This window comes from Ursus arctos, unplaced genomic scaffold (assembly GCF_023065955.2).
Source record: "Ursus arctos isolate Adak ecotype North America unplaced genomic scaffold, UrsArc2.0 scaffold_12, whole genome shotgun sequence".
Lineage (NCBI taxonomy): Eukaryota > Metazoa > Chordata > Mammalia > Carnivora > Ursidae > Ursus > Ursus arctos.
In genome coordinates, this window is record NW_026622786.1 from 15121224 (window position 1) to 15147510 (window position 26287).

The 26287-nt window shown below is 54.1% G+C and overlaps 1 protein-coding gene across 1 annotated transcript; it reads left to right on the forward strand.

The window, feature by feature from the left end:
* The first annotated feature begins 16059 nt into the window (after positions 1-16059).
* KCNA10 (potassium voltage-gated channel subfamily A member 10) lies at positions 16060-17595 on the forward strand. The gene has a single exon (XM_026484551.3). The coding sequence runs from the start codon at positions 16060-16062 to the stop codon at positions 17593-17595; it is 1536 nt and encodes a 511-aa protein (XP_026340336.2).
* The last annotated feature ends 8692 nt before the right edge of the window (positions 17596-26287 follow it).

Here is a 26287-nt window from a genome sequence, read left to right on the forward strand (position 1 = left end):
CCTCCCCAGGGAGCCCTCACTGACTTCCTCGGGCACGGGGAGTCCCACATAGAGCCCACGCCCGCCTGCCGCCCCACACGTCGCACACACTTATCGCACACAGGTCAAGCCTACACGTCTGGGTTCAGCTCCACCATCTCGGGAGCTACATGACCTTAGCGAGCAAACCGCCCCGTGACTCAGTTTCTCCAAATTTGAGACACGAATAGTACCGACTGCTATTGCCAGGGTGGGGGATGGAATGAGACATGATAGCTAAAGCAGCAGGCCCTGTACCTGACCCAGAGCAGATGCTCCGGGGACGGTAGCTGCTGTGAGTATTCTCGTTGTTCAGTGAGCTCTTGCAACCAGTTCCAAGCTCTGTTTCCTGCATCTTGTGTCCACCGTGACTTTTGCACGTGCAGCTCAAATACATTTGAGCTTCTCAGTGGACTCTTTTGACAAGAATGACAAGAATGACAGGTTGCTGTGCCAGAGAGAGTACAGAAGACAAACAACGTCGGGAAGAGAACAGAAATGAGAAAGGCGAACTTTTTTATGGGTTTATAGCAACCAGGAGAGTCTTGTTTTTGTCTACCCTTAGAAGCCCTGGTTCTCACCCAGCATTTATGGCATTGTACTTTTTAGCCATGACACCCATCACCCCATCTTGCCTGCAGGCTGCCGAGCAGCGGGGTGGGGTGAGGGGGAGCCGTCTTCTCTGAGGAGCACCCCAGGCACACATGGCCCCGCAGACAGCAGGATGTGGGGCTGCAGGGGTGCGAGAGACCATCCTGGACACACACACAGCTGGGCCCTGGCATGGGCAGCCCTCTCCCACTCGGGACCCCTTCCACTCCTCTGCCCTGCAGATTACCTGCCTCCTGCTTCAGGTCTCAGCCCAGAGGAATCGGACCCTGGAAGCTGGGTAGGTCCGCCCCGGCCCCGGAACTTGTCTGCAAAGTAGCACTCATCTACCGGTGGTGAACTTGCCTCTGGCCTTTTGTTGGGCTGCCCCCTGGACATGAGCACCTGGAAGGGTGTTCACGTGTGTTCCCTCTGTAACCCAAGAGCCCAGCACAGTGCCTGTGCCCAATAACTGGCTGTTGGCTAAATGGACAATGTAACCAATTGGTAAGTCACTGGAGGTGCTGAGGAGCCAGGGAGCCTCCATCCCCATGCCTCTGAAACTATGATTCTGTTTCTGGAGGCCACTTCTCAGAGCCCCCAGGGTAAGGAGGGCCGTGCCCCAGGCAGGCTGAACCTAGCTACCCAGATGGAAGGGGGCACCCCAGTATCCTAGGCCAGCTGTTCCTGTGCAGACTCAGGGCTGGCTGGAAAAGGGAAGGGGTTATTTGGTACTAAATGGAACTGTATGCTAAGTATGGCAGGACGTCTGGGTCTGAGAAGTGGGGAGAGTTTGCTCTCTGAACTTAGGCACGGCCCAGTGCTGACCCCAGTGCCCACCACCCAACCAACTGCCCCAGCATCCAGAGCCCGGTGTTAGCATCTCTCCCAGGTTCACATACCCCCTCAGTGCCCAAAACGCTGGACCAGGCCTCTGCTCTGGCCACAGCTGTGCCCCAGGATGGCAGCCTGGAGGTCAAAGCTGATGACTAGCTGTTCAGCCCCAGTAGTGACATTGTAAAGGACCATATCCTACTGGCTCAAGGAAAACAATGTTTAGCTGTGGTCACTTACAAAGCATCTCCCCTTCCCCCAACCTCTTCTGTGTGTCCTCAGGTACCTGTCCTTGTCCTCCAGCTTTCTCTTTGAGAAAACAAAAATACCCTCTCCCGGAACCTAGGAGCATCCTGGAGAGATTCCGAAAGATTCAGCCAATCTGGGATTGCTTGCAGATGCTCTGTCAAATTGTAGGGATCATTCCACCCCCACAGAAACAAAAGCATAAGTTCATGCAGAGACTAGGGCATGAATGTTCATAACAGCTTTATTTGCAACAGCCCCAAACTGGAAACAACTCGAAGGTCCATCAACGAATGAAGGGATGAACAATTTGTAGGATAGCTGCACCTTGGAATAGTACATGGCAATACAAAGGCAAGGAGCGATCCATACACGCAACAACACGGACACATCTTAAAATAACTCTGCCCGGTGAAAAGAGCCCGACAGAAAAAGAGTACATATTGTATGATCCCATGTGTATGATTCCATTTATGTAACACTAGGAAGTGCCAACTAATCTACAGTGACAAAACAGATCGGTAGTTCATCGTGAACTGGGGTGAGGGGAAGGAGGGAGGAATTACAAAAGAAATCAAAGAAACTTTCCGGGTGAGAGAGATGTTCACTACCTTGATTGTTTGTGATGGTTTCATGGGTATATACTTATGCCAGGACGTATCGGATTGTACACTTTTAATATGTGCAGTTTATTGTATGCCAATTATCTAAATAAAGCTTTTTTTGTTTTTTTTTTTTAAGATGTATTTATTTGCGAGAGAGTGCGCATGCGTGAGTGGGAGTGGGGGGGCGGGGGGCAGACGGCGACAATGTTCAAGTGGACTCTGCACCGAACAGGGAGCCGGGCACAGGGCTCGATCCCAGGATCCATGCCATCACAACCTGAACCGAACCAAGAGCTGTATACTCAACTGCCCGAGCCACCCAGGTGCCCCTAAATAAAGCTGTTTTTAGAAAACAGGGAGGCGGTGGCACATTGCAAGATACGTCACCGGCACAGCCTCAGCAGCACCGGTGGACCCCGCTCTCTGTCCCGGCTCCTGGCTCTGCCGGGGGCACATGGGGGCACAGCAAAGACTGGTGTCCTTAAACTGAGTAAGTGACTCATCCGGCCGGGGGAACCGTCTCCTCCTGGCTTAGTCACATGTGCTAAGATATTTACAACACTCACCGCTTTAGGACGATGACTCTGATCCGTATCGACTACCCAAGCAGAACCGTGAGCAGAGCTTCTGTCAGCCCGCTCCGTGCCTCCCTCCATCGCCCGCTCCCTGCCCTACAGCCGACTTGCCCCTCAGGGGCTGCTCAGAACCCCAGTCCCAGTCTGCGAGAGAAGGGGGTGACCAGGAGCCGTCCTGGCCACAGCCTGCTGCCCACTGGGTGGCCAGGACTCCTGGGTCCCTCACACTGTGGGATCCTAGCCTCTTCTCCACTCTTCACAAGACAAGGCCAACTGAAGGGGAAGCAACAACAAGGAAGGGAAAGGCAGAGGGGGCAGGGAGGACATCGCTGACAGGGAACAGACAGGGCATCCTTTATTGATGGGATCATTAGCTATTGATGAGAGCGGCCTTTGTGTGGGTCCTGTTGCCTGTCCTGGGGAGCTGAGCTGTGGTGGGGCCAGGGCATTGGCGGTGGGCCTCAAACGCTTGCTGAACTCAGATCCTGACTCAAGGAACCGGTAGGTCACCAGGCTCTGTGGGGCCCCAACTCCACTCCAAGACAGAAGCCCACAAAGCACCAGGCTGCTCTGTACGTAGGAAAACGAGCCTGCCCGCCAAGACGAACGGCAGAAGATCTATTACCCAGTATGTCCTAAAATACCCATGGGTAGAGCCTCGTGTGGAGTAAAGGCACTGGGCACCCACGGATCCCTGCAAGCACGAGCCACAATTTCCATAGACAATTTCACCAGGCGGGGCATCGATCTAAGAGCTTCATATGTATTAATACAGTTAAATCTTACAGCAACACTGACGTATGTACTCTTATTCTCATCCCTGTTTATAGATGGGAAATGGAGGCTCAGGGAGGTTAGGTCATTTGCCCCAGGTCACACAGCTAGTGGCTGAGCCTGGGTTTGCACCCGGCAATCCGCTCCAGAGCCTGGTGCAAAGCCACTGCACGTTGTTCCCCCAGAGAGATGAAGGCTTGTGATCCAGTGAGCAGCTAGTAAATATAAAACCCAACCTCAGGGGCGCCTGGGTGGCTCAGTCGTTAAGCATCTGCCTTTGGCTCAGGGCGTGATCCCGGCGTTCTGGGATCGAGCCCCACATGAGGCTCCTCTGCTAGGAGCCTGCTTCTTCCTCTCCCACTCCCCCTGCTTGTGTTCCCTCTCTTACTGGCTGTCTCTCTGTCAAATAAATAAATAAAATCTTTAAAAAAAAACAAAACCCAACCCCAAGTCTTCTAGCACCAACTTAGTCTCATTCCGCCTCTCTGCCTCTCCTTCTTGCTGCCACCCAAATGAGGCCCCTTGGGATGGCGAGCGCAGGGAGCTGGCCGGTTCCCTCTCCCCTGCCATGGCCCTGTCGGAGTGAGGGGTCCTCTCTTCTCCAGGCCGGAGCTCTCCCAGGGAGCCTGAAGGGATTCAGTAGAGTCAGGGAGAGGACCCTTCCCCAGTTAGTAGGGTCAAGGTTCTTGTAGCCCCCAGATCCAATGGGACTGAAGCAAGTGCCCAGCTGTTCCCCCTACCCTGGCCGTTCTCACAAATCCATGGTGGGGGAGAACCTCACCTAAGAACTTGTCCTGAGAACCTCCCTGCCAGGGGTCACTGAGGAGCCCAGCAAAACCATGCCTGACTTGATCAGCCTTTTATGGGCAAAGGATCCTACAAGCTGGGGGTAGCAATGGGGAGACACAAGCCCCTTGCTGTCACCCTCTGTGTCTACACGTTATCAGCGGCTTTTCGGAAACAACTAATTCAGCCTCCGGGTCAGTATCTGATCTGTGCTCCATCGGCCACGGAGGCCGAGGGTCACCCCTTCCTAGTTCACTTTGCCTGGTTTGCCGTTGGCGCCCTGCACCTTCCCCCTGCCCACCAACCCTGGCCGGATCCTTTCTCTCAAGCTTCCTCCAGACACAGACACAGCAAGGCGATCCTGTTTCACAGAAGGATAGGATTTCTGCATCCCGGGCATCAATCGGGCAGGCTCCTTCCTGCCAGTCCCCCTGTCTGCCCTGAGACCAGCAGATGCCCTCGGCCGTGGAGAACTGACCTAACCGGAGCGCACAAGGCTCCCGCCGGCTGGACAAGAAGCACCTTCTCCGTTGCTCCTGCTGGTGAGTTCTTGGCCGTGTTTCCCCCTTTTGCCCACACTTCAGTCTCTGCAACTGGATCTTAACTACCGTATCAAAGGGCCCCAAGCATCTTTCTCCTAGAGTTCCAGAAGCATTCTGGGGAAATTCAATTGCATTCATGGCAACCAGCATGAGCTACCCAGGTTGGCTTGTTTCCCAGCATGCTCTTAGGGAGACACATTATTCTTATGGTCTGCATTCCTAGCTCAATTTGCTTGGAGCCTTCCAAGAACACCAATTTCAATCCACCACTTAAGCTTAGGCCTTCTCTCTGTACCAGAAGAAGGCATAGCTGTCCCCAGATTTCCACCCACTATGTCCATTTCTGCTCCAGAAATTCCAGAGCCTTCCTGAGGCTTAAGGAGGCCCCAGAGCCCCACTGCTCAATGCCCCACTTTGGTCAGGAGAATAGACAAATGGCCTCTGTGGTATTTTGTGAGGCACGTAGGCAGCTTCCACAGCCCACCCCAGCCCACAGAGGCAGATGTCTGCCATCCCACCATAAGTGCTTTGTTTCATTAGCTTGTGCCTTTGTGTACCAATCAATGAATTATTCAACAAATATTTACAGAGTTTCTTCTATGTGCAAGGCAACATACTAGGTACTGGAGTGATACAAGGACATGACTTCTTCCCGCAGATCTCTCTGTAAGCACTTATTATTATTATCCCTGCTTTACGAATCAGGGAATTGAGGCACAGGGAGGCTAAACAACTTACTCAAGGTCACACAGCTTAGTACAACCTGGAACGTGGCTAGGGGGTGGTTCTTTGTGGGGGGGGGGGGTCCCAAGAAAATAATACAAGATTGGGGGTATTTGCAAAAAGGAGAGGCTGGCATTTGGCATTTTGCTGTTCAGTGTCGGCACTCAGTCACAGGACATGCTCCCCTGCTTCCCTGCTCCTGGCAGCCTGGCAGGGAAAGGAAAGCAAGGGAGAAGGTGAGGCTGCTGGCTGTCCGGTGGAATGAGGCCACCTGCTCCTCCCCTCCTGTTCCCTGAAGGATTCCACATGTGTCCCCAGACCCCTGAATTGGCTGCAGAGACTAGATGAGGCCAGGGTCCCAACACAGCATGGGAGAAACAGAGGCACAGGCAGGAGGCTTGTGTCTCGTGCTGTTCTAAGTGTTTGACAGCTACTCACTCCCGGAATCATCTAGACAGCCCTACGATAAAGGTCGCCTCCCCGTTTTACAGATGCAGAAGCTGAGGCCCAGAGAGTAAATGAGTAGTTTACTGGCTAGTTGGTCAGTTACAAATCCAGGCCTGCCGTGCTTGTAACCACGGTGTTACACTGCCTCCCAGGAGAAGGAGGTGAGGGTGCGGGGAGGGGACGAGGCAGGTTCGGGCGGGCTCGAGCTGCTCCTGAGACAATCCAGGAAGCCATGGGAGTGCATCCCTCGCCTTGAGTGAGGCTGGCCAGCAGTATGGGGTGAGTGTTAGGCCTTGAACCAGACTGAGGAGGCTTGAGTCCCTGCACCGCCACTCGCTACCCTTACCTCTCTAGGCCTCAGTTACCCCATCTGTAAAAGGGAGACACGAAGAGAGTTCCGCCCATCTCCTAGGTCTGTTGTGAGGGTCAAATGAAAACAACTTCAGGAGTGGTGGAGATGTACGAAGGTGAGGTGCCGCACAAGATCTGGGGGGGGGGGGGGCGGCGCGACAGTGTCGTCCTAAAGGCTCTCCATCAGGTGCACAGCTCTGGCCCAGGCCTGCGAGTCTCCATCCCTTGTGTCCTCACGAAGATTCTGACGCCTATTATCTCCCACGTGCTTCACGAACATTCATTCAAGCCCCTGCCATGTAGGGCACAGGGGTGGGCAGGCAGGGCAGAGGGTCTGATGCCCACTTTAAAGATAATGGGACTCAAACTTTGGAAGCTAACGTGACTCTCTTAAAGGCACACGCTGGTGAGAGGTAAAGGCAGACTTGAACCAGGTCTACTGACCCCACATTCTCTGCTCCTTTCAGCTAACAAACTGGCCTCATGAAAATCGGTGGCTGAGGGCAAGGCTGGCAGTAGAGACATAAATAGAAATGCTCCCTATTTTGCAATTCTAGCTAAAACCATCCCGTCTTATACTCCTGGGAATGCCTAAAAACCAAGCCCACCTCCTGGGGGGCGAGCAGGAGAAGGTTTACCAGCATGTTAGACTTATCAGTCCCTCCCCACTCACACCCTGCAGTCCAGCTGGCCCAGACGGGTGCTCTGTGGAGCCTCCTTCCAAGGCTCTGCGACAAACATCAGAGTGAGAGGCTGGATTAGGGACCTATCTGAGGACAGGGCATGGTGTGAGTGTGTGGAAGAGTGTCTGGCCTCAGTCTCGGCTCTCTACAGTCTTACTTCCTGGCTGCTCACCGCCCCGCCCCCCAGGACCTGCCAACACACAGAACTCTGGACAGAGCCAGCCCAAAACCATGATGCGCTTTCCACTTCCCAAAGCCCAAAGGGTATTGCAGTGGCAGACTCTGACAGAAGCAGCATCACGGAAGGGGTGGGCACTGGCCAAAGCAGCCCCCCAGCAGCACCATGCATGGGCAGAACCTTCAGGAAGCCTCCCAGGGCTGTGACTTCTATGCCATCTCTTCCTGGTACCTGGAAACGGCACCTGTTACCATCAGAGACAGAGGCATCCTTCTCTCCAGGGCAAACAGGGAGGCAACACGGGGCCTGATGGTGCACAAAATCAAGAGGTCCCGGAGTCTTGCCTCCAGTTGACCTCCAGAGCAGCAGTATATCCCCCCACGTCGGAGCAGAGGGCTGTTCCAGTCTCCATGGTTAATAGCAGTTACACTGTAAGCCCTTATATTCCTGCTGGAATGAATTATCCTGTGATCATTCTTTCCAGCATTGCTGCTGCTCAGGGTTTCAGTGAAAGAGCTCCTGCCCATATCATTCTGCCTCTTTAGGAAGACAGCTCTGTCTCTGAGCAGTCCCCGCAGGGAGAGAGACAGACGGCCCACGCTGTGCCCACCCCGCTTTCACAAGGACGCGTGCCATGTGACCGGCTTCCCGAGCCCCCTCCGGCCCTCCTTGTCTTCCTTCAATTGCTCCAAGTAACCGAACCTCCTCCTGTCCCCAGAGGCAGACAGACTAGATGCGAGAGGGGGTGTCAGGGCACCTGGAACAGAAACATCTGTGGATGTAGGAGGCTTCCGGGGCTGCAGCTTTGTGCACGGGGGCCCGCTCGTGAGTGTCTGCTATCTGCACTGAGTACATGCCTATCCGTGTTTGGGTGCCTGGGTGATTTTATGTGGAGCAATTATGTGTCTGTGACTGGCTGTGTGTGGCTGTGAGTGTGTGGCCATGTGTGTGTCCGTGAATGTGTATGTGTGTGTGTTCCTGGCTGAATGAGCATAGGCCATACAAGGCAACAGGTGTGCTAGCATGGGGCTGTCAGAGAGAGGGATGCACATTGGTTTTGGAACTAGAAAATTCGGGTTTAATTCACAGCTTCATAACTTAGTGGCCAAAGGACCTTTGGCCAGTCACACACCTTTCTAGACCTTGGGTCCCCCATTTGTTAAATAATCCCTCCCTGCCTTAGGGGCCACGGTGAGGCCGAAATCCTGTGTGGAAACACTTGGCTGGGAGAGCTGACTGGAGTGGACGGGAAGAAGCAGTTCCACCACACGCACGGGGGCTGAGAGTTGGGGCCCTACAAGCCGTGCGCAGCCTCTGCTGCCCCCAGGCCTCCCCCTCCCTGACCAGCACGCTTGCCCCAGCAGGCTCGGCCTCTGAAAGGGCCTGGTCGCGCCCCCGGAGAAGTATGACATACAGGTTGTACCAGCGCCAGAAGAGGGAAAGGAAAAATGGCCCCCCAACCCCATCTCTAACCCCGGTGATACTAGCCACCAGCGTCCGTCAAGCACCTAATACATAAGGCGTGCTGTCAATATGGCGGCACTTCCTCACCAGGAACTCATGAGGCAGGTCCGAGTAAGGCCACTTGTCCCGGTCACACAGACAGAAAGTGACCGAGCTGGGATTGAGAGCTGGCCCTGCCGTCTACCCCAGAGCCCAAGCTCTTCGCTAGGATGGAGAACCTACCTCAGGTTCCCTGGGGGGCTGACTTCCTGTGGACCCCAACCCCCAGCCTGCTGACTGCCCTCGCTTTCTCCAGTTCGGGTGTCCTGGCAGGACACTGCTCCTGGCTCCAAGCTCTACCTGTCTGATGCCTCCAAGGCTGCCATGTTTGCCCCCTGCCTTCTACTCAGGGAGGCTGGGAGGGCTGGGTACTGGGGTACCTCCCCACAGGGACAGGCGGGCTCAGGTGACAGCTGAGCCAGTATGCCCTGCCTAAGACTCCATTTTACTTTTCCCCAGTTGTAGAAACTGAGGCTCTTGAAGGGTGGGGCAACATCATCCTTACCACTGCTGAGGTGGAGAGGAACAGAACCAAACTCCTCGGGGTCCTGACTGAGGCTGGGCCCATGGGTCAGGGTAAGCTGATGTCATGGGGGACAGACTAGGGGCAGGCAGAGACCGGGAAGAGGGTGAGAAGGGAGGCAGCCTGGAGGGAGGATCAGCAAGACCCAGGCCTGGTTGGTGAAGAGGGGAAGGGAGGTGGCACTAGAGATGGAAGGAGGGGGCCCCGTGGAGATTTACACAGTGGGACCAGGGACTGCTTCTGGCAGGACAACAACGCCCTCTTCTGACCAGCCAGGAGTAGCGCGGACGTTGGCTTCCCCACCCCACCGTCCTCCCTGTCCCCTCATGCACTCAGCAGCAGACCTTGGGAGCCCTTGTGCCAGGCCCACCTGCCTGCCTCCACGTCCCCCCACCTGCTGCCACCCCGTGACATCTGAGCCCGCTGCGCAGCCTCCCCTGTCCCTGGGGCTCTCTGGGCCCCGCATCACAGCGCACACAGCTGTCTTCATGTGATGATTTCTTTCAGCCGTTCTCTGACTCAGAGAGGCCACAGCCTCACCTGAATGTGCGGGAGGTGCTGGGGTTGCTAAGCGACCCAGGGGGACTGATGGGGAAAGGCCATGGGGGGAGCTCAGGACACAGACTGCTCTCACCCTTCTGTGACCTTGAGGAGGCCGGCCCACAGCCCGGCTCCCCCACCGACGTCTTTAGAACATCTGCTCTGGGAGGTGAACAGGACTGAGCCCCCACGAGGCCCTGCCCGCAGGAGGCGTCCAGTCTGGCCAGGGAGGAGCCCATCAGCACCACGAACCACATCTGCAGACCACGTACAAGCAGGTGCAAGGAGCTCAGGAAGGCATTTGGGGTCAGCGTGGTCTACACCAGAGGACCAGTGTAGATCAGGGAAGGCTTTGGGGTGGGGGGCGGGGCGGGGACGTTCAGACCCTTTTAGAGAGGAAATCAGAGTTCACAGACGTGGTGATTGGCCCCCAGCCGTCTGCCTGGTGAGTGCAGAGTTGAGATCCAGACCCAGGCCTGCCTGGTTCTGGGGGAAGGGGACAGAGCTAAGGAAGGGGTAAGACGCCCTGGGCCAGGCTGTCCCCGTGTACAAAGATGCCGAGGGACCCAAAGATGACAAAGCCCATGGATCAAATAATGGTGTGCCAAAACCTTGTCTAGGGACTTCCCAGGAAGGCAAGAGTACCGTCGTCACCCGGCCTCCTTAGGGAGAGCTTCACCGTCAGGTGGAGACAGAAGTGAGGGGTGCGGGTGTCAGGAGCTGTTCAGAGTGGCCAGCGGGGAGGAAGCACATGTTGGGGGGGGGAGTAGGATGGAGGAAGGGGCTGCTTTAACCCAATGCACTGTTTCGGCACCGTGCCAGGCAAGCACAGAGATGATGAGCGGAAGTAGACATCGTAGAAGACTCTTGAATGCAGCAATCACTTCAGCTATGGCTGAGAGCAGAGCAGGCTCCGGGGCCCTGCCCAGCGTGATGGGAGCTGGCCCACAAATCCCCCTGCCCGCAGCTCCCCCTCACCCACTCAGAATGTCTGTCTCCTCCCAGGGGCCCTGTGCGGGGTGGAGGAGAGACGCCCGGGGGCACAACCAGCTCCCATCTTGGCTCCCATGAAATGGTCATCGCACAGCCTACTGAAAGCAGAGAGACACGTCAGCTGAGAAGCGGGTATTTCCCAGTGCAACCCCCTACCCCTAATCCTGCCAGCAAACAGACCCCATAGCACTACGTTGTGGGGAGCCGGCCTGCTGGGGCCAGGGGCTTGATGCTGTCCACACTTCCGAGAGGGCAGCCTCCCCACTGTCCGCTCTGCAGGGGTGCAGCCTCCCAGCTGTCCCCTGGGGCCACTCTCTGCCCTGGCTCTCGGGTGCATTCACTCTTTCTAAACGATGTGCGGGGCCGTTGCAGCATAAGTGGGCACGGTCCAGCACGGCGGTCAGCGCTACGGAAGAGTAACCCCCTCCTTCCACAGATCCGTGCACTTTGACAAAGCATCGCTCTATCTCCTTTGGTCCTTATCAAAACCTTGCACAATCACCGGCAGACCATGCATTTTTATTTCCTGGGGTTTTCGGTTTTGGAATTTTTTGCTTTTGTTTTTGCTTGTTCGCCCTTTTTTTTTAACATACATATTGAGATGAGTGGATGCACGCTAGATTAAAATTGTGGGGTTTGATGGGTTTAGACATATGTATACACCTGTGCAACCAACACCACAACCAAGATAAACATCACAATCACCCTTCAAAGAGCTTTCTCGGCCCCTTAGCCATCCCTCCTCTTCTCTCCCGCCCCCAGCCCCAGGCAACGCGGGAACGCGGGTCTGCTTTCTGACACTCTAGGTTCGTTAGCAGTTTCTAGAATTTTGTATAAATGGAATTATTCTATATGGACCCCTTTTTATTGGGCTTCTTTGACTCAGCATATTTTCCTATTACTGATGGAAAAAATGGAGCCTTGATGAGGAGACGCAAGTCGTCAGCAATCACAGAGCAGCGGAAGCACTGCAGGTGTCCTGGCTCTGAGCCTAACATGCTGTCTGCAACACTTCGTTCACTCATCGCTCACTCATTCATTCACTAGAGAGTAACTGCGCGCCTGGGTGGGCTAAGCCCTGGAGCTAGGCGTTAGAATCATAATGGGGCACAAAGTCCCTACTCTCATGAGATTGCACTTCATTCAGTCGTTCGTTCGTTCATTCATTCATTCATTCATTCATTCACCTGCTTAACAAATATTCACTGTACATCATAGAACATGCTGTTTGAACTTGGTACTGCCCCGCCACCTCCTACACCACCCTGACGCTCATTAACCGTCCTCCTATCTGCCACTTTGAGCTGGACAGAGGGGCGATGCAGGCAGAGATCATCAGAGGTGAGTTCTGTCCTCCAGGACCCTCTAACGCGAAAGGGAAAGCTGTAAGATACTATCCTGTCCTGTGAAAGCTTACGAGATGGCTTACGAGCTAAGGCTGACCCTGTGGAAGGTGGCATTCCAAACCGAGTGCAAATGTGAGTGATCCAAGCAGGGAGGCCAGGAGCTCGGGGAGGGGGAGGGCTCTCCAAGCTGGACTGGCCAAAGCGGGCTCCTCGGACAGGGCGGGACCTCAGCAGTCCCCAGACGAGCAGGGAGAAGTAGGAGAGACGGAGAGAAGGGGAGGAGTGTACCAGGCAGGTGCAAAACAGAGACAAAGATGTAGAGGCAAGACCTGATCAGGACAGTGAGCTGAGAATTCCTCCTGGGGAAGTAGGAGGCTACTTTGTGCCCACAAGTACGTTACATTGTGCTTCTGTGCAGAGCGGAGGGGAGGGGGAAGCAGGGAGGGTAATCACTTACATTTTTGTGGTAATTTACAATTTACAAAGTGCTCTCACTGTTATTATTTACTCAGTATAATCTTTGAGGTGGCAATTATCCTTATTTCTCCCATTTTATAGGTCAGAACACTGAGGCTCATAAAAATCCAGTGATTTGCTCAAAAACAAACAACTCCTTAGCGTTGGGGCAGAGCTTCAAGCCAGGACTCTTGTTCCCAAGACCAGTCCTCTTTTCCCTACGCCTATAATTATCAACATTTAAATGGGACCCATGGAGCATGCTTCTATAGACTATAGAATACATGTGCGAACTTGACATTGTCCCACCGCTTCCCACACCACCTGACCCTCCAGCCACCCTCCTGTCTGCCACTGTGAGCTGGGGATGGACGCGACAAAGAGGAGATCAGGAGGAGGGAGAAGGGAAATGGCCTGGCTTCCAGGAGAGGAAGTTAGGTCTTTGGCCAAGGAAGCTCTCCCTAGTCCCCACATGCCTTCTGCCTCTGGCCTCCAGAGAAGGCTCCTAATAAGGGCTCACTCCAGTCCTTCAGAAGTGGTTCCCAAACCCTTGCCCCAAGGGCCCTGGATGGCACCCCTTCCTCTCAGCCTGGAGAAAGTGGGATGGAATTCACACCAAGAAGGGAATAAGCAGGAGCACCCTCAGGACTAGGACCCAAAGGGAAAAATACAGCACTGATGTCACAAGATGGGTACAGAGCTGGAGTCCAGGCCCCACATCTACGTGGGAGCCACGTGGCCCAGGCCAAACCCCCTAATTCATCAGGGGGGTCACTGTGAAGGAAGAACTAACGTTTCTCCAGGGCTTATCGTGTGCAGAGCCAGGACTCCAGCTCACATCGACTGGTTCCCGTCTCAAAGTTCCGAACCACTGGTCCATCCTACCTTCAACCCCCCTACTGCTCACCAGGGGTCAGCACCTGTCACTGAGGGCCAGTATCTGACATGCTCGGTGGGGGGCACATCCTCCCCAGCTCCACGGCCAAGGAAGCGGCAGCTTAGTGAAACTAGGTGGCTTGCAAAGGCCACACACTCCTAAGAGGTAGGGCAGGGGCTCAACCAGGCCCGACCACCCAGACCTGAACTCCACCCCTGAACTGAGGAGAAAGCACGTGGGACTGACGGGGCTCCGAGCACCCCTATTTCCATGACCCTGGCCCACAGCCCCCCACAAGGCCTCAGCTTCCATTTAGGGGTCTCACAATCTAGCAGGAAAGGCCCTGGAACAGGAAGCAGGCTCAGCTCAGACCTCTGTACCACTAGTGTGGTCTTGGGAAGGCCACTTGGTCCCATGACTTGGTTTTCCCATCTGTAAAACGGAAATAACATTTTCCAACCTCACAGGATCATTGTCATTCAGTGAGACATGCAAATGTGGAATCGCTTTGAAAAGACTACGACACTGTACACGGCAAGGTATCCTTGTATATGAAACTCCAAGGTCATGACCACCAGATTTCACCCCTCTCCCACCCACACCCCCAGCCTTCCTGGCCTCAGTGTTCTTTGGTTGAAACTGAACCTTGAGTGGCCCTGAGGACGTAATCAGTCTGTGTTTGTGGATATCCAAGCCCACTGGGTGTTCGCTCCTTAACCCCGCCCCCAATTCACACACACTTACCTACTTCCTACCTGCCCAAAATGATTTTTATTTATTTTTTTTTTAAGATTTTATTCATTTATTTATTTATTGGACAGAGAGAGACAGTGAGAGAGGGAACACAAGCAAGGGGAGTGGGAGAGGGAGAAGCAGGCTTCCTGCCAAGCAGGTTGCCCTATGTGGGGCTCGATCCCAGGATCCTGGGATCGTGACTTGAGCCGAAGGCAGATGCTTAACGGCTGAGCCACCCAGGCGCCCCCAAAATGATTTTTAAAAGTGAAATCATTCTTGGGGCACCTGGGTGGCTCGGTCGGTTAAGGGTCTGACTCTTGATTTCAGCTCAGGTTATGATCTCAGGCTCATGGGATCGAGCCCCACATTAGGCTCCATGCTCTGCTTCTCCCTCTCCCTCTGCCACTCCCCCACCTCTCTCTCTCTCTCTTTGCCTCTCAAATAAATAAATAAATCTTCTTTAAAAATGTAAAATTAAATAAAAATGAAATCACTCCCCATAAACATCTTTTTTTTTTTTTTAAAGATTTTATTTATTTATGTGACAGAGAGACAGCCAGCGAGAGAGGGAGCACAGCAGGGGAGTGGGAGAGGAAGAAGCAGGCTCCCAGCGGAGGAGCCCGATGTGGGACTCGATCCCGGAACGCCGGGATCACGCCCTGAGCCGAAGGCAGACGCTTAACGACTGCGCTACCCAGGCGCCCCACTCCCCATAAACATCTTAAGACATACCAAAAAAAATGCTGTTGGCTTCTAAAGTCCCTACTATGTGAAGAATTTGGCAAAAACAATAGCTATGATTTAGGGGCGCCTGGATGGCACAGCGGTTAGCGTCTGCCTTCGGCTCAGGGCGTGATCCCAGCGTTCTGGGATCGAGCCCCACATCAGGCTCCTCCGCTGTGAGCCTGCTTCTTCCTCTCCCACTCCCCCTGCTTGTGTTCCCTCTCTCGCTGGCTGTCTCTATCTCTGTCAAATAAATAAATAAAATCTTTTTAAAACAAAACAAAACAAAACAAAACAAAAGCTATGATTTAATGATCTTTCCACCAGATATAGCATTTTACATATGCTATCTCATTTAATGTCACCTCCAAAAGGCCCTGGGAGTTACTCCCAAAGGAGGGCTCAGGCCCAGACGGCTCACGTGCACTGCCCCTGAGGGTCTGACCGTTGGCCACCCGCCTCCGTCCTTCTGGTCTCCCTCCCAACAGAATCAGCTGGGTTCTTGCATCCACCCGGCCCCACCACTTGCCCAAGAGGGCTGGCGGAGGTAATGGGAAGTGTCTGCAGCCTGAGAGAAAAAAGCTGGGTAAGGGGGCATGGAAAAGTGTAGGGAGATTGGGAGGACTTCAGCCACATACAAAATTACCTACTTTGTCATTAAGAAACGTTAAACTTCCTCTTTCACTACGGGCTCCGCCTGCCGTTGTGTATGGAGACCCTGTTTTGCTGGAGGAAGACATGATCGCTCAGCCAGGCTCCTTCTTTGCAATCTGCTCTAGTAATTAATGTATGCTCGTTCAGGGGGTGCAGGTGGCTTTCAAGGGAAGAAGCCCAAGCAGCCACGAGGTTCCTTCCCAAACTAAAGGTAAGTCACTTTTTAATCCACGGGTATACCTTACCTCAATGGTCCAGAGCCCACTGCAGCTGATCCCTGCTCCCGCATGTCGTCTCCACAGCTCGCGGCAGGTCGGGGAGACTGAGGGTCTTCGTGCTGCTTTCCTGACTCCCCTAGGATGGATGTGTGTGGCTGGAAAGAAATGGAGGTTGCGCTGGTCAATTTCGATAACTCAGATGAAATCCAGGAAGAGCCAGGCTATGCTGCAGACTTTGACCCAAGCAGCCCAAAAGGCCGGCCGAGGAGCAGCCCCTTCTCCAACTGGAGGGTCCTCATCGGTGACAGCACCACCCATGAGACGGCCTTCTCCAAGCTTCCAGGAGACTACATGGATTCCCCCGGGCCTGAGCCAGTGGTCTTGAATGAAGGAAACCAGCGGGTGATCATCAACATTGCCGGGCTGAGGTTTGAGACCCAGCTCAGAACCCTCAATCAGTTCCCCGAGACCCTCCTGGGAGACCGGGAGAAAAGGGTGCAGTTCTTCGACTCCATGAGAAATGAGTATTTCTTTGACAGGAACCGGCCCAGTTTTGATGGAATCCTGTATTATTACCAATCTGGTGGGAAAATCCGGCGCCCTGCCAACGTGCCCATCGACGTCTTTGCTGATGAAATCTCCTTCTACGAACTGGGTAGCGAGGCCATGGACCAGTTCCAGGAGGATGAAGGCTTCATCAAAGACCCTGAAACCCTGCTCCCCACCAATGACTTCCACCGGCAGTTCTGGCTCCTCTTCGAGTACCCTGAGAGCTCCAGCGCTGCCCGGGGCGTGGCCACGGTCTCTGTGCTGGTTGTGGTCATCTCCATCACCACCTTCTGCCTGGAAACACTACCAGAGTTCCGGGAGGAGAGGGAGCTGAAGGTAGTGAGAGACCCCAGCCTCAACACAAGCAAGATGGCCCTCTCCCACACCATGTTCACTGACCCGCTCTTCATGGTGGAATCCACCTGCATGGTGTGGTTCACCTTCGAGCTGGTGCTCCGGTTCGTGGTCTGCCCCAGCAGGACCGACTTCTTCAGGAACGTCATGAACATCATCGACATCATCTCCGTCATCCCCTACTTTGCAACCCTCATCACGGAGCTGGTCCAGGAGACAGAGCCCAGCACCCAGCAGAACATGTCCCTGGCCATCCTGAGGGTCATCCGGCTGGTGCGGGTCTTCCGCATCTTAAAGCTCTCCCGGCACTCCAAGGGGCTGCAGATCCTGGGCCAGACGCTGAAGGCTTCCATGCGGGAGCTGGGGCTGCTTATCTTCTTCCTCTTCATCGGGGTCATCCTCTTCTCTAGTGCCGTCTACTTCGCCGAGGCAGATGAGCCAGAGTCCCATTTCTCTAGCATTCCTGATGGCTTCTGGTGGGCAGTAGTCACCATGACAACGGTGGGCTATGGTGACATGTGCCCAACCACCCCCGGGGGGAAGATCGTGGGCACTCTGTGCGCCATCGCGGGGGTCCTCACCATTGCCCTCCCTGTGCCTGTCATCGTCTCCAACTTCAACTACTTCTATCATCGGGAGACTGAGAATGAGGAGAAGCAAAACATCCCAGGTGAAATTGACAAAATCCTCAACAGTGTGGGCTCAAGAATGGGCAGCACAGACTCTCTTAGTAAGACCAACGGTGCCTGCTCCACAGAGAGGTCCAAGAAGTGACCTGTCCAAGGCTCACTGGCTCCCTGAGTCTCCCTGTCTGTGTCTCTTTGTCTTTCTCTGTTTTTCTCTGTGTGTCTCTCTGTCTCTTCCCTTCTCTCTCTCTCTCTCTGTCCCCACGCCTACAGCTTTTCTCTCTCCCTCCCCTCCCTGCCTCTTGCTATCTGTTTTTCCAAAGACAGGAGTTTATCCTTTGTGAATAGCAGGCCATCTTGGACTGCAAGCTGTTTGAATAAACCCAGACTTCTGCTGCATTTTCTAAGCTGTTTTCTCTCAACCAACGATTGGAAGATTTCATTCCCCTTTCCCGTGAGGGGTACTTCTGGTCCTTGCCACTCGCCTGTGATCCCCAAGATCAACAGTATTGACATCACCTGGGAGCAAGGAAGTGCAGACTCCGAGCCCACCACAGACCTACTGAATCTGAATTCTCATTTTAACAAGATCCCAAGGGATTCATTTCCACATTAAAGATGAAGCAGCACTGGCTTTGGTCTTCCCAAGAGGAGGCATATTAAAAGGCCAGGGAATGCTGTGAGCAATGAGTAAGAGCTCCGAGTTGTTTAATAATAATATCTTACACTTGTGTCACGTTGCATAAATTTTCCAAAGCACTTTCACCAACGGCATCTCACTGCGTCTCAAAATAACCAGTAGAACAGATTTGGTTCTTATTCTCACGTTGTAGGTGCACAAACCCAAGGACAGCGACTTACCCAGAAATGGTGACACTGTCGATGCTGGAACCCACACGTACCTACTAGTCTAGTGCTCTTTCTGCTTGTGGTGCTTTGAGGGATGTGAGGGATGTGAGGGCTCTGTCTTCCAGAGGAGCCAGGCAGCAAACCTCTGGGCAGGAACAGTCTTTCCTGGGGACTCCAGTATCTCCATGCATCCTGGGAATTCGGAGCCTGCCTGGCCCCTTGCTCCTCTGTCCCTTCCTTGGGCGGTGGGCAAGCAGAAACGCTACCAGGTGTTTCCGCCTGGCCCATCCCCGTGAGTTTACACACAGGCTGGCAATCCTGAGTGTGGGAAGTGTGTGCACCAGGGCCTCAGAGCACTGCCCCGAGAAAACAGACCTGTCCACCTTCCTCGGGGTTCAGGTCCCACCGAGTCATGAGGAATTGACTTGTAGCCTGTAGGGGCAGGCTGGCGGGGAGCAGCAGGGCCCTATGGCATGTGCCCAGATTCCAGGCCCACCCAAGGAGGGTGGTGGTTGCAGGCTCATCTGAGGAACTGCCCTCTTGGAAGTGGATCCTTCTCAGCCCACTCCACTCCCAGGATGAGGGAGTAGAGTTGGAATTCCCCAAAAGGCAGAGAAGGAAGTTTTTACTCTGTGCCCCCACCCCCCACCCCCATTCATCCCCTCAAGGAAGGAGCCCCGCGCTTTCCTCAGGCCCAGTACCCAAGTCTGGCCATACCTCAAAGGCGAGTCAGCATCGGAACTCTGGGCCTCGGGGCCTCAGGTCACTGCCCAGCTCCACTTCACACAGCCCCAAACCACACAATCCACAGCACACAATCCCGGAACACACCCAGCTCCACACAAGCCTGCAAGACTCAGAGCTGCGGCCACAGATCCCACCACACGGCTTCCATTCCATGACAGCCTGACAAAGGACTGGTGTGAGAGAGAGCGGCTGCTCTTCCTTCTTGTTGTCCTGAGTTCATGCCCTAAGAAGCTGGACTTGGTCATCTTTAAGGCCCCTTCCTGCTCTAAAACCCCAATCTCATTCTTAGGCTTTAGCCTCAAGCTCTCACTTAGCCCCGAGTCACATAGAGCCTCGGCTTCACGTAAGACATCACCGTCCTAAGACCTGGGCAAGCAGGACTCCTATTCCAGGCCTGAGCCTCAGGGTTCTAGGCTTTGGAGTGCCTTCCTCACAAGTTCCTTTCTAATGGCTCTCCTTCGGGCCACTTTCCAATTCCCTACCTATCCCTCACGCCCAAGCATGTGCGGTCGACCAGATGTCCCGAGGCACTCCTAGCTTCACACATGTGGAATCACGCTGAAGCCCTACGCTGGGTTCCAGTTCCAGGATGGTGGCCTGGTGAGCAGAGTGCTCCCACTGGCTGGTGTGACATCATTTTACAGGATCACACAAGCTTAGGTGCCAGAAAGGTGATGACACTTTGATTTGGGGTGATGCAAATTCTCATAGGCACTGAGTCCTTGCAAAAATTCTTTCTCCAATATCCCAGGCATCCCTTGGGGTGGTTTTAACAAGAGTCCGCATGCCCACATTCTGCCTTCTGGAAGGCACATGATCATAATTCTTCACACCAAACCCTCTCCCCACAGATGGGTGAGACCATTTGCCCTTCACATCAGCCACCTGGGGTAAACATTTTCCCCCCCATTTCATCTCACGGGGAGACCAGTTCAGAGAGGTTCATGGGCACACAGCCTGGAAGCAGTAGAGAGGGATTTAAATCTAGGTCTCTTTGATGCCAAATTGTATCCCACCATGCTGCCTGCTAACCAGAACAGCTTCCTCCTGAGCAGGGATCCTGGGGCTGTGGTCACACAGATAGTCTTGGCACATTCCTGGGAGCAGGGAGGCTGGTTCTCCTGAGGCCCTGCTTTCTTTCCTCTCTGACTATATTCAGAGCCACGTGCTGGCCTCACACCTTCGCATGCTGCAAACAGGGTGGGATGGAAAGACCCCAGGGCAGGTTGGGCCAGTGCCCCCAGAGGCCAAGACAGAGTCCCAGAGCCTGCAGCCCCAGCCTTTCTCTTCCCAGGGTCCTGCCAGAAAGGGTGTAGACTAGCAGGGCAGAAGGGAGCCACTGTGTTTCTTTAGCCAATGCAGTTACCCATAGAGGGTTGGGAGGCCTGCCCATAAGCTTCTGACTTCCAGGAGGCAGATCCAGACCTCTAGGCTGGGCTGCCAGGAGGTAGGGCTGCAGAGCAAACCCTCCACTCGCCATGCCACTGCTGCCAACGGGGCTGGTGTCATAGTCCCCAATGCTGAGTCCCCAGCACTGAGTTATCTATTTCTTCCCAAGCCACCCAGGGAGACAGGCTATGGGGCCCTCTCACCATCCATCCGCCCATCCTCCTGCTTGCAATGAGGTCTGCTGTCTAGAGAGGAGCACCCGAGGTGACTCACTGACAAAGGGAAAGAAGAGAGTCAGGGCAGACGGGACAGCACTGCCCAAGGACTCGAGCGTGAAAGGTGCTCTCACTACCGTCAAGGAGGGAAGGACTTGTCAGCAGCCAGACCCAGAGAGCCTTGCCTTTAGGGGGAGCAGAGCAAGGCCTGAGGCTTCCTTCAGGGAGTTCCTATTTACTGAGCTCTGACTGTGGGGCAGACTTCTCAGAGCCGCTGAGTAAAGACATTGGAAGTACGGAAAGGTCCCTTTTAACATTCACAGCAAAAATATGCAAAAATGTAAGAGCAACAGCAAAAACACCTTCAGAGGGGCTACAGGAGGTGGCAGGCTTCCAAATCTTGCGTTATCTTTTCCACGTCATGCCCCTGTCTTTGCAAAGAGCCATGCAAGCCAGGATTCATTGTTGCACCCATTCGTTCTCCTTTAAAAGTGCTTCATAAACCAGAAAGGCTCTCACAAACTTCAGTGTTTTGAGTGCAAAGCTCTCTAGACTTGGAATCAAAGGACCTGGCTGAATTTGTACGAATGGTAAGTCACGGGGCCTCAATGGTCTTCAGTTTCCTTATGTGGAAGATGGAGATTAAAAACAAAACAAAACAAAAAAAAAAAAAAACAAAAAACTTTCCTTATGTGGAAGATGGAGGTAAAAAAATATTCTCCTCTGGGGTGCCTGGGTGGCACAGCGGTTAAGCGCCTGCCTTCGGCTCAGGGCGTGATCCCGGCGTTCCGGGATCGAGTCCCACATCAGGCTCCTCCGCTATGAGCCTGCTTCTTCCTCTCCCACTTCTCCTGCTTGTGTTCCGTCTCTCGCTGGCTGTCTCTCTCTCTGTCAAATAAATAAATAAAATCTTTAAAAATAAAAAAATAAAAAAAAAAAATATTCTCCTCGCCTGACTGTAGAGAGCAGGCCCTGAGTCCTCCCACCGCCCTCTCTCTCGCCCAACCTGGCCAACTGGATGCCTCAGGACCTCCGCCAGCTGCCAAAGTGGCTGCTCAGGACCTGCCCTCAGTTATGGAGGGCCCCTGTGACTCCCTGCTGCTCTGCTTGTGATATGCATACTCACCCTCTTTGAGTTTACTTCCAAATCTGAAAAAGGGGCAGAATGGCACCCACCTCCCCAGGCTGTGGGGAGGGATCAGGGATAGGGTGTGACGACAGGGGATTATGGCTGGAAAGCACCACATAAGTGAAAGGAACGATTGCTCTTTAAAAACTGTCATTATGGGGCGCCTGGGTGGCACAGCGGTTGAGCGTCTGCCTTTGGCTCAGGGCGTGATCCTGGCGTTATGGGATCGAGCCCCACATCAGGCTCCTCTGCTATGAGCCTGCTTCTTCCTCTCCCACTCCCCCTGCTTGTGTTCCCTCTCTCACTGGCTGTCTCTCTCTCTGTCAAATAAATAAATAAAATATTAAAAAAAAAAAAAAAAGCTGTCATTTTGGACCAATTAGCCCTGCCCAAAGAAGGACAGAACACCTTGGCCATCCGCATCGGATCGTGAGCCTAAGCAGAAGGCCACGGATTTCAAAGACAGTATAAAAACAGAACTAACTCATGCGGGAAACGAAAAGGGGTTCGAACCAGATAAGATCGTGTTCAATAACCAACTACCCGTTCAGGCTGCTTGGCACACGTGTCGTTTCATCTGAAGCAGCCCCTATGAGTACGTGTCCTTTCATTTTACAGAGAGGAAAACTAAAGCTCCAGCAAGTTAAGTAGCCTTTCCCTTTGGTGGACCGTGGGGGTGTCATGCTAGGTACCCCAAATACAGGGAGCCCAAAACAGGGGGATCAGACGTAGATGGTACTCTAGTTGTCCCATCCCTCACCTTCTTGACCAAAGACCCACCTCCTCCATCGGGCACCCTCAACTCACTTCACCCCCATGCAAACCAGAGGTGGTAACTCTGGGTCGGCAGCATTCCCTGCGGCTCTGGGACATCACAGAGGCTGAGGCTGGAGCTACCCCTCGCTGCACTGGCCCCGCGCCATCCACGCCACCCATGCAGAGGCCGCTCAGAGGAGCTCAGCCACTCTCCACGAAGCAAGGCTCTGCAGGACCCCCGGGACAACCTCCCGGGCATGAACCTGCCGGTGCAGTGTGGCCCAGAGCGGCGGCCACCCCAGACGCTGCTCACCCACGGGGCTCCCCCTGCCCGCTCTCTCAGCCCTGGTGGCCCCGCCCAGCCCTCACTGTGCTCAGGACGCAGTCCCTTCCCCACCAGCCGCTCCACACTCCCTAGGGCACACACGCTGGTGCAGAAATGCGTTCCGGAAGGCCACTTTCCATGGCAGGTGCCAGAAACCCAACTCAAACTGAAACAGGACAGAAAACGTTATCAGCTCCTGTGATGGAGAAATTCAGGACAAGAACAAATTGTAGCTGAGGCTGGGGACTCAGCCCCCACCACCTTCGGAGCCTGAGTCCCTTCCGTCCATTGCCCTTCTCACCTTCTCTCTGCTGGATGGCCGACATGGCTCTCAAGGCGGACGTTCTCTGTGGGGCAGGGAGCGGGGCAGCCCCCAGGTCACGGCCTTATCATCATCCAACCCAAAATAAATAAATATACATATATACAATCACCTTTGTATCTAATCACTATCGCTAACTTCTCACAAAAATGTCAGATCCGAAAGGTAGAGATTTTGGTCCAGCGGTCCCACTACTATATTTCCAGGGCCCATCATAACGCATAGCAGGTGTTCAGTAAATATTTGTTGAATTAATAAGTGGTCCCTTCAAGCTCTCCCTCCTAATTACCCTAAAGAGACCAAACTAAGCCACTCTCTAGGCCTGGTAAGATTTTGTTCTCCTTCACCCTTACCCTCTCCCAAACCTTAGACCTACAGGCTGGGGTCACAAACTCCTTAAAGAGGAGTGACCATGGGTGACCCTTGAAGCATTAGGGAGGGCAGGGGGCTCTAGGGCCTGGGGTGCAGCTGGGAAGGGGCACAGGGAAGCCTGGCTCCCAGACAGTGGTGAGAAAGCTCCCTGCCCCCCTCCCCCCCACCCCCCAGGGCTGCTCTGCCAGGTGGGGAAGATTAGAGGAGGCCAGGGGACCAAGGACCCCTCTCTCTCTAAAGGCCTGGCTCTGAAGGTCGCTCCCAGGGCCCTGTCTCAGACCCCTTTGCAGCTTTCCAGGGCAACACCCGAGCCTCCAGAAGGCCACCTTTCTCAAACATCCTGGCAGCCCAGACTCTCGGGGTGGTTTGAACTGCTCCCCACGCTCCCCCTGCCCAGGCCCTTAGCAGGCCCCTCTCCCTGGAAGTCCTGCTCAGATCAGCTCACAGCAGGTGCTGAGGAAGCAGTGTGGCCCGCCCACCAGTGACAAGGCCCACCTTTCCCCCCTCCCTTTCTGTTAGGTCCTGGGGGGGGGGGCACGGGGAGGACAGGAGGGAAGGGGACACCCAGCATGCCCCTTGCCCCTCTCAACAGCTGATTCCAGCCTCCTAAAAACTAAAATGCATTCCCCTGTGGAGTGGAGGCTCCAAAGGCCCTTTGAAGTGAGAGGAATAAAGCCACACTGCTCTCCCCCAGAGACCACAGCAGCCACCCAGCCGCCTCCCAGAGACAGGAGAACGTTTGCCCTCAAACGCGTGCAGATGAAAAGGCACTGGGGGTGGCAGGGACCTGGGGTGATGGGTAAAAGGAAGATCAGACAAACTTTTGTTATTGCCTCTCAAGGGGAAGCGGAGGTAAAAAGCTGCCTGCGAAATGTCACCAGATAATGAATGCTATTTTCCTCCCGCGGCTGCGGTGCCAGTCAGATGTGATGAGAGAATGGCAGCGATCCTTGTGAGGAATTTGGGGAGATCGCCTGCTCTTCCAAGCCTGAGGGGCCGTGGCTGAGCCCCCTCCTTCCCGCCACCACCCTCTTGTTCTACCCTTCACAGAGATAATAAATCTAAATAGAGCAGAAAAAAAATAACAGAAATAATAAATAATACCAGTCTCCCAAGGTTATTGTGAGAATCACGTAAGATAATACATTCAATCCATCTTGGCAAAGGCAAAACAGGCCGAAGGTCAAAAGTCAGATGGAGGTCGATGGAGCCCAGGCTAAAAACTCCCCCAGAGCTTGTAAGCCCTGCAAGGGCCACAACCGTGCCTTTTTAGCGTGATAAGCCCAACACAAGGCCTGGTGCATAATAGGTGCTCAACGAATGAAGGGAGGGAAGGAGGAAGAGAAACAAGGGAACAACGCAAGGCCACAGGAGGGCCGAGTCGGAGGCCCCCCGACTTCCCCCACATGCCCCAACATGGTAATACTTGTGACCCAGTTACCTGGAGACTTTGGCTTGAAGTAACTCCCTGGCCCAGAATTTTCCATGCAGGCCTGAATGCTCAATTTTTTCTGAGCTCCCAAGCAGCAGAAGGGAAGGAGTAGTCACCATGTACCCGATTCACTTTCTTGGGGGCATAGACAGTGTGCTCGTTCTTTCTTCAAACATTCTCCACGTTCCAGCTGTGGGCCAGATGCCGAAACTGGCTCTGGGGTTACAGAACTGACCAAGAGGGGTGTCTGCCTTTGGGGGGCAGACATGGCCTCTCTGTGAATTAGAGCTGTCCCTATGAATGGGGAGCAAGCCGCCCCTCCTGCTCCCGGGCTCACTCACACCGGAAGGAAATTGGCCCCGTGTGGCCTGCCTTCTAGCCGGTCCTGGGACAAAGCCCACAGAAGTGCAGGAGTAATTAAAGCTCAGATTCCCCACCGTGTCCTGTCCCACTGGGAGGCGTGTTATCACATTCAACTGGGAAAGAATCTGAAGCCCAGGGTGGGGCTGGGGGCCCGGGTCCTACCAGTGCTGGACACAAGTTCTGGTCCGGGAGGGAGCTGTTGCTCGAGAGCTCAGAGACAGACAGGTGGTCCCTTCTGGTCCTGAAGAATGAAGTACCACGATGCTTCCCTTTGGTGGGAAAAGGGAAACCAGGGTTCACATTTCCCAGGACAGCGTCGTCTGACTCATCTTAGAGACAGTGGGGACCTCACTGCAAGGGATAGAGAAGGAGGCGGGGCCTGTGGCTCTCTGTCTCTTCCTTGGGACAACGGAGGGGCACAGAAGAGAAGGTTTGGGGCCTAGGAGCTAGGGGGCTGGAAGGGGGAAGGAGTGGAGGGGGCGAAGTCCGGCACGTTGGAAACAAAAGCGGCTTTTTTAAAAAGTGAGCGGGAAGAGTGATGGGCTGCAGCCTCATAAAGGAGGAAAAAGAGGGAAAGACGAAAGATTAAAAATAGTTGCTTGGAGAGGAAAGAGGTGTTCAGATGTCTTGAGGCTTGCTAGGATTTTCTCTGAAGCATTATCTGTAAGTGAAACGCTCAAGTTCAACTGTTTTAATAATAGGCGGGTGTTTTTCTTAATGGGAATTCAGTGTGGATCACTTTACTGGCTAGGGAAGCACAAGCAGATAGCACCGTGTCGAATCTGGAGAGTCAGCATGTGGAAGGAGCCCTGGTTCTATAGCACTGGGTTCAGATCCCAGGGTTTTTTGTTTTTTTTAGAGATTTTATTTATTCATTTGACAGAGAGAGAGACAGCCAGAGAGAGAGGGAACACAAGCAGGAGGAGTGGGAGAGGAAGAAG

Bases quoted from the DNA above. Each gene is read 5' to 3' on its own strand.
- KCNA10 (XM_026484551.3), top strand. From the start codon at position 16,060: ATGGATGTGTGTGGCTGGAAAGAAATGGAGGTTGCGCTGGTCAATTTC.